The sequence below is a fragment of the Bufo bufo genome (assembly GCF_905171765.1).
Source record: "Bufo bufo chromosome 1 unlocalized genomic scaffold, aBufBuf1.1 SUPER_1_unloc_1, whole genome shotgun sequence".
In the NCBI taxonomy this organism is placed as follows: Eukaryota; Metazoa; Chordata; class Amphibia; order Anura; family Bufonidae; genus Bufo; species Bufo bufo.
In genome coordinates, this window is record NW_024399963.1 from 319,390 (window position 1) to 327,849 (window position 8,460).

Here is an 8,460-nt window from a genome sequence, read left to right on the forward strand (position 1 = left end):
AGATGTAATATGGAGGCTATAATGTAATGCAGAGGCTGTAATAGAATGTGGAGGCTGGTAGTATGGAGGCTGTAATATAATGTGGAGGTTGATAATATAATATAGAGACTTTATTTTAATGCGAAGGATATGATGTAATTTACAGGCTGGTAACATGGAGGCTGGAAAATGAAAACCACCAGCACTTCTGAGCTCAGCCAATCAGAGGTGGAGGGCGGGGCCTGGAGTTCAGGAACAGCCCCGCCCCCAGTTCTCTTTCAGGTCCGCCCATGCTCCATATAAAGGAGGGCTCTGGGCTGAGCAGTCACTGCTCTCTGCTCCTCACACCTAGAAGATGTCTGGTCGCGGTAAAGGAGGGAAAGGGCTCGGGAAAGGCGGCGCCAAGCGGCACAGGAAGGTGCTCCGTGATAACATCCAGGGCATCACCAAGCCTGCCATCCGCCGCCTAGCTCGCAGGGGAGGCGTCAAGCGCATCTCCGGCCTCATCTATGAGGAGACTCGCGGGGTGCTGAAAGTCTTCCTGGAGAACGTCATCCGGGACGCCGTCACCTACACCGAGCACGCCAAGAGGAAGACCGTCACCGCCATGGACGTGGTCTACGCGCTCAAGCGCCAGGGCCGCACTCTCTACGGCTTCGGGGGTTAATGCTGCCGCTCCTCCGTCCTCACAGCACAAAGGCTCTTCTCAGAGCCGCCCACATCTTCCCGGGGAGGAGCTACCATTCCACTGAGGGGTTAACACCGCCCGCCCATCAGGAGATCAGCGGCGCCCTGTGCTCAGTACAGCCGGAGGTCTACATTACAGAAACCCCCCAATAATCTATACCGAGCCCCGGGTGTTCACCGCTCCTCTCCCCCCCCCGCAGCTACTATACGAGCTGTGCTCGGAGACTGAGGGGTTAATCTGTCCCGGAGCTGCAGAGACAAAGACGCCAATGACCGGCTCCTCCTGTAAATCAGCAGTAACTATAGGCGGGAAATTCAAACGAGGGACGAGATCCTGAGCTCTCCCAGCCAATAGCAGAGCTCTGGACCCCGCAGCCGTTATGTGCCCGTAGGAGCCTCGTCCTCCTGTCCTGCACTGAGCGGCCGCACAGCCTCTCCCCAGGGAGCGCCACACTGAGGAGGATGATGGGAGTAGTGATCGGGCATGGAGGAGGAGGATGAGGGGAGCTTGTATTGTAACTTCCCATAGCGTTACCGCATCTCATCTAGCTGACAGGGAGGAAAACCGCAGCCACTGTGAGAACAACGGGGAGACCCGGGAGCAGCTCCGCTGGAGACAGGGTGGGGGCTCTGAGAAGAGTCTTTGGGTCCGGAGAGCGGCGCTCACTTGGCGCTGGTGTACTTGGTGACGGCCTTGGTGCCCTCGGAGACGGCGTGCTTGGCCAGCTCTCCGGGCAGCAGCAGGCGCACGGCGGTCTGGATCTCCCGGGAGGTGATGGTGGAGCGCTTGTTGTAGTGAGCCAGGCGGGAGGCTTCCCCTGCGATGCGCTCGAAGATGTCGTTGACGAAGGAGTTCATGATGCCCATGGCCTTGGAGGAGATGCCGGTGTCGGGGTGGACCTGCTTCAGCACCTTGTAGACGTAGATGGCATAGCTCTCCTTCCTGCTCTTCCTCCGCTTCTTGCCGTCCTTCTTCTGAACCTTGGTGACGGCTTTCTTGGAGCCCTTCTTGGGCGCTGGGGCGGACTTGGCTGGCTCGGGCATTCTGACTGAGGACAAAATCTCGTCTGTTCTCCTCCTGCCACCGCGGCGGTATTTATACACGGGCCATGCAAATGAGCTGCTGCTGACTGCGCGCCGATCTACTGGAGGAGAGGGTCACGTGGTGTCTCCACTGCTCCCAATTGGCAGCCTCACATCCATTCAGCTGAGCCGGGGGCGGAGCAAATAGAGGGGCGGGGCTCACATACATCCATTCAGCAGAGCCAGGGCGGAGCAAATAGAGGGGCGGGGCTCACATACATCCATTCAGCAGAGCCGGGGGCGGAGCAACAGGAGAGGCGTGGCTCACATACATCCATTCAGCAGAGCCGGGGGACGGAGCAGCAAGAAGGGAGGGGCTCACATACATCCATAGAGCTGAGTCGGAGGGCGGAGCAGCAGGAGGGGCTGGGCTCATAGCCATCTATTCTGCTAAACCGGGGGGCGGAGCAGAACTCGCATCCGTCTATTCAGATGAGCCGGGGGGAGGAGGGGCAGTGCTCTCATCCATCCATTCAGCTGAGCCGGGGGCGGGGCTAACATCTCTCTTCCGTCTATCAGGGCCTCGCTGCTCTGCTGATAACCGCCCCGCCCCTCACTGCGCCCCGCCCCCTGCTGGTAGTGATGCCGCCGCTGAGTGTACTGTGCGTGCAGGGGGGTCGTGCGCTCTATCCCTGGACACCAGCGCAGCGATGGAGCCGCTCTTCTCCGCACAGTGAATACGGGACTGTTCTCCCCTCCTCCGGTGGGGGGCGATAGAAGGCGGCCACTGACGGGTTAATACTGAGCAGGCTATGGGGGCGGGGCTGTAGAACTATTACCTTGGCTTTTGAAATTCCCGCTCAATTACCGTCCGGTAAGAATTCAGCAGCCGTGGAGAAGCTCCGCCCCCGGCTCATCTGAATCAATAGATATGAGCCCCTCCTCCTCCTGCTCCGCCCCCCGCTCTTCTCAGAGCCCCCACCTTCTCTAGGACGGAGCTGCCGCATTGTGTGAATACATAGAAGCCTCATGTCCGAGGCGGATTATTCCCTCATTATAGACCACTGATCGGGAGGATGAGGGGAGTAGTGATCGTATACTCGGGAGGATGAGGGGAGTAGTGATCGGCCAAAGAGAAGGATGGGGGGAGTAGTGATCAGACAGTGAGGAGGATGGGGGAGTAGTGATCAGACACTGAGGATGGGGGAGGAATGATCGGCCAGAGAGCAGTTGGGCAATGAGGAGAATGAGTGAAGTAGTTATATGGTATTGAGGATGATTAGGGGAGTAGTGGTCAGTCAGTGAGGAGGATGAGGGCAGTAGTGATCTGCTAATGGATGGATGTGAGCCCCGCCGTGCGCTCTATCCCCGGACACCAGCGCAGAGAAGGGGGCGGAGCTATAGGACAAGTGCTTTACAGTGATTGGCTGATCTCTGGCTTTTGAAATTCCCGCCCAATTACAGAGCGGTTAGAATTCAGCGGACAAACCCTCTACAGCAGCAATGTCTGCCCGGACTCGCAGCAGGTCAGGAGCAGTGATGTCCGATTCATGTCGGAGGAGGAGGGAGGAGGGGAGGAGGGATGCAGTGAGGAGGGAGGAGGGGAGGAGGGATGCAGTGAGGAGGGAGGAGGGGAGGAGGGATGCAGGGAGGAGGGGGGAGGGGAGGAGGGGAGGCCAGCAGCCAATCAGAGCGGAGGCGCACACGGTCCAGGGAGTCGTGCACTGAGGCTAAGAATCCAATGATCCGACTTCTAGAACAATACACGGAGTCTCTGACCGGCTGCAGCAGTATAAAGCCCCCGCAGTGCTGTCCATAGAATAGAGCGCCCCCCACTCAGTATAATGCCCAGATCAGGGCCCCCAGCCCCCCACTCAGTATAATGCCCAGATCAGGGCCCCCAGCCCCCCACTCAGTATAATGCCCAGATCAGGGCCCCCAGCCCCCCACTCAGTATAATGCCCAGATCAGGGCCCCCAGCCCCCCACTCAGTATAATGCCCAGATCAGGGCCCCAGCCCCCCACTCAGTATAATGCCCAGATCAGGGCCCCCAGCCCCCCCTTCCTAGTCCTCAGTCCGGTCACCACTGATCGAACACTTATTACCTATCCGGCTCCGGGTCACTTGTCAGCAACTGAAGCCAAAGATCCAAACTCCCCACCTCTAGTCAGGAGCGGTAAGTGGCCCTGTGTGACGCCTCCTCCACAGCGGAGATCAGCGGCATCGCCAGCTCAGTCGTACAGACCATGTGGGGGGCTCTTAGAAGAGCCTTTGGTTCCGGGGGGCACAGCAGCAGCAGCAGAGCCGGGCTCACTTGCTCTTGGCCGACTTGGTGCTCTCGGTCTTCTTGGGCAGCAGCACGGCCTGGATGTTGGGCAGGACGCCTCCCTGGGCGATGGTGACGCCGCCCAGCAGCTTGTTGAGCTCCTCGTCGTTGCGCACGGCCAGCTGCAGGTGGCGGGGGATGATGCGGGTCTTCTTGTTGTCGCGGGCGGCATTGCCGGCCAGCTCCAGGATCTCGGCGGTGAGATACTCGAGCACAGCGGCCAAGTAGACGGGAGCGCCGGCGCCCACCCTCTGGGCGTAGTTGCCCTTGCGGAGGAGCCTGTGCACTCGGCCGACCGGGAACTGGAGCCCTGCCCGGGAGGAGCGGGTCTTGGCCTTAGCCCGGACTTTGCCTCCTTGTTTGCCGCGTCCAGACATCGTCCTCTTCTCTGTACAGATGAGACTGACAGCCCCGCTCCGCCCGTCACTTCTTATACCCGGATGGCGCAGGAGAACTCCTCTGTGATTGGCCGAATCCAAATCCGGTTTTCAGCGCTAAATCCTGCAGCCAATGAGGAAGCAGATAAACTGGAAAGGCATGTGAGGACACGCCCCCTTTTCTCCACCAATTGCCGGCCGCCCCCATAGCACCGGTGTATCCCCGAGTGCCCGGCTCTGTGGGTCCATCCAGCCGCTCGTCCTTCACTACCTCCTCCTCCTCAAGTGTATAATCACTACTCCTCCCATCCTCCTCAAGTGTATAATCACTACTCCCCCCATCCTCCTCAAGTGTATAATCACTACTCCCCCATCCTCCTCAAGTGTCCAATCACTACTCCCCCCATCCTCCTCAAGTGTATAATCACTACTCCCCCCATCCTCCTCAAGTGTATAATCACTACTCCCCCATCCTCCTCAAGTGTCCAATCACTACTCCCCCCATCCTCCTCAAGTGTCCGATCACTACTCCCCCCATCCTCCTCAAGTGTCCAATCACTACTCCCCCCATCCTCCTCAAGTGTATAATCACTACTCCCCCCATCCTCCTCAAGTGTATAATCACTACTCCCCCCATCCTCCTCAAGTGTCCAATCACTACTCCCCCCATCCTCCTCAAGTGTCCGATCACTACTCCCCCCCATCCTTCTCTCTGGCCGATCCCTACTCCCCTCATTGTATAGTATAGTACAGAATAGTATAGTACAGTATATGATAGTATATTATAGTACAGTATAGTACAGGACTGTATATTATAGTATAGTACAGTATATTATAGTATAGTACAGCACTGTATAGTATAGTGCAGCACGGTATAGTACAGTATAGTACAGTATATTATAGTACAGTATTTTATAGTACAGTATAATACAGTATAGTACAGCATAGTATAGTACAGTATTTTATAGTACAGTATAATACAGTATAGTACAGCATAGTATAGTACAGTATATTATAGAACAGTATATTACAGCACAGTATATTATAGTATAGCATAGTACAGTATATTATAGTACAGTATAGTATAGCACAGTATACTATAGTGTAGTACAGCATAGTATAGTACAGTATATTATAGTACAGTATAGTGCAGTATATTATAGTTCAGTATAGTACAGTATATTATAGTACAGCACAGTATAGTACAGCACATTATTGTATATTATAGTACAGTATATTATAGTACTGTATAGTACAGTACATTATATTATAGTACAGTATATTATAGTACAGCATAGTATAGTACAGTATAGTATAGCACAGTATATTATAGTACAGCACAGTATAGTACAGCACATTATTGTATATTATAGTACAGTATATTATAGTACTGTATAGTACAGTACATTATATTATAGCACAGTATATTATAGTACAGCATAGTATAGCACAGTATATTATAGTACAGCACATTATAGTATAGTACAGTATATTATAGTACAGCACAGTATATTATAGTACAGTATAGTACAGTATAACACAGTATAGTACAGTGTAGTACAGCATAGTATAGTACAGTATATTATAGTACAGCTCACTATAGTACATCATAGTACAGTATATTATAGTACAGGACAGTACAGTATAGTACAGCACAGTATATTATAGTACAGCACAGTATAGTACAGTATATTATAGTACAGTACAGTATATTATAGTACAGCACCGTATAGTATATTATAGTACTGCATAGTATAGTACAGTACATTATATTATAGCACAGTATATTATAGTACAGCATAGTATAGTACAGTATAGTATAGCACAGTATATTATAGTACAGCACAGTATAGTACAGTATAGTACAGCACAGTATATTATAGTATAGTACAGTATACTACAACACAGTACAGTATAGTACAGCACAGTATAGTATAGCACAGTATAGTACAGTATAGTACAGTATAGTACAGCACAGTATGGTACAGTATAGTACAGCACAGTATAGAACAGCACAGTATAGTACAGCACAGTATAGAACAGCACAGCATAGTACAGTATAGTACAGTATAGTACAGTACAGTATATAATAGTATAGTACAGCATAGTATAGTACAGTATATTATAGTACAGTATAGTATAGCACAGTATAGAACAGCACAGTATAGAACAGCACAGCATAGTACAGTATAGTACAGCACAGCATAGTACAGTATAGTACAGTACAGTACAGTATATAATAGTATAGTACAGCATAGTATAGTACAGTATATTATAGTACAGTATAGTACAGCACAGTATATTATAGTATAGTATAGTATAGTACTGCGCAGTATAGTGCAGCACAGCATAGTATAGTACAGCACAGTATAGTACAGTACAGTATATTATAGTTCAGTATAGTACAGCACAGTATAGTACAGCACAGCATAGTATAGTACAGCACAGTATAGTACAGCACAGTATAGTACAGCAAAGCATAGTATAGTACAGCACAGTATAGTATAGTACAGTATATTATAGTACAGCACAGTATAGTACAGTATATTATAGTACAGTATAGTACAGCACAGTATAGTACAGCACAGTATAGTACAGCACAGTATAGTACAGTATAGTATAGTACAGTATATTATAGTACAGCACAGTATAGTACAGCACAGTATAGTACAGCACAGCATAGTACAGTATAGTACAGTACAGTATATAATAGTATAGTATAGTACAGTATATTATAGTACAGTATAGTACAGCACAGTATATTATAGTACAGTATATTATAGTACAGCACAGTATAGTATAGTACAGTATAGTATAGTACAGCACAGTATAGCACAGTATAGTATAGTACAGTATAGTACAGCACAGTATAGTATAGTACAGTATAGTACTGCACAGTATAGTACAGTATAGTGCAGCACAGCATAGTACAGCACAGCATAGTACAGCACAGTATAGTACAGCACAGAATAGTACAGCAAAGCATAGTATAGTACAGCACAGTATAGTACAGTATATTATAGTACAGTATAGTACAGCATAGTATAGTACAGTATAGTAGAGCACAGTATAGTACAGCACATTATAGTACAGCATAGTATAGTATAGTATAGTACAGCACAGTATAGTACAGCACAGCACAGTATAGTACAGCACAGTATAGTACAGTATAGTATAGTACAGCACGGTATAGTGCAGCATAGTATAGTACAGTATAGTACAGCACAGTATAGTATAGTACAGTATAGTACAGTATAGTACAGTACAGTATAGTACAGTATAGTACAGCACAGTATAGTACAGCACAGCATAGTATAGTATAGTATAGTACAGCACAGCATAGTATAGTACAGCACAGTACAGTATAGTGCAGTATAGTACAGCACAGTATAGTACATCACAGCATAGTATAGTACAGCCCAGTACAGTACAGCACAGTACAGTATAGTACAGTACAGAATAGTATAGTACAGTATATTATAGTACAGTACAGTACAGTATAGTACAGCACAGTATAGTACAGCACAGTATAGTACAGCACAGCACAGTATAGTACAGTATAGTACAGCATAGTATAGTACAGTATATTATAGTACAGTATAGTATAGTACAGTATAGTACAGCACGGCATAGTATCGTACAGCACAGTACAGTACAGCACAGTATATTATAGTACAGCATAGTATAGTACAGCACAGTATAGTATAGCACAGCATAGTATCGTACAGCACAGTACAGCACAGCACAGTATAGTATAGCACAGCATAGTATAGTACAGCATAGGATAGTACAGCACAGTATAGTAGAGCACAGTATAGTACAGTATAGTATAGTACAGCACAGTATAGTACAGCATAGTATAGTACAGTATAGTACAGCACAGTATAGTATAGTACAGTATAGTACAGTATAGTACAGTACAGTATAGTACAGTATAGTACAGCACAGTATAGTACAGCACAGCATAGTATAGTATAGTATAGTACAGCACAGCATAGTATAGTACAGCACAGTACAGTATAGTGCAGTATAGTACAGCACAGTATAGTACATCACAGCATAGTATA

The 8,460-nt window shown here is 48.5% G+C and overlaps 2 protein-coding genes across 2 annotated transcripts; both read right to left on the minus strand.

The window, feature by feature from the left end:
* Positions 1-1,329: 1,329 nt before the first annotated feature.
* Positions 1,330-1,710, minus strand: LOC120982695 (histone H2B 1.1). Its single transcript, XM_040412951.1, has one exon. It carries the CDS (start codon positions 1,708-1,710, stop codon positions 1,330-1,332), a length of 381 nt encoding a protein of 126 aa, XP_040268885.1.
* A 2,284-nt stretch (positions 1,711-3,994) lies between these two features.
* Positions 3,995-4,430, minus strand: LOC120982672 (histone H2A type 1-like). Its single transcript, XM_040412930.1, has one exon. The coding sequence runs from the start codon at positions 4,391-4,393 to the stop codon at positions 4,001-4,003; it is 393 nt and encodes a 130-aa protein (XP_040268864.1). The 5' UTR covers positions 4,394-4,430; the 3' UTR covers positions 3,995-4,000.
* Positions 4,431-8,460: the final 4,030 nt, after the last annotated feature.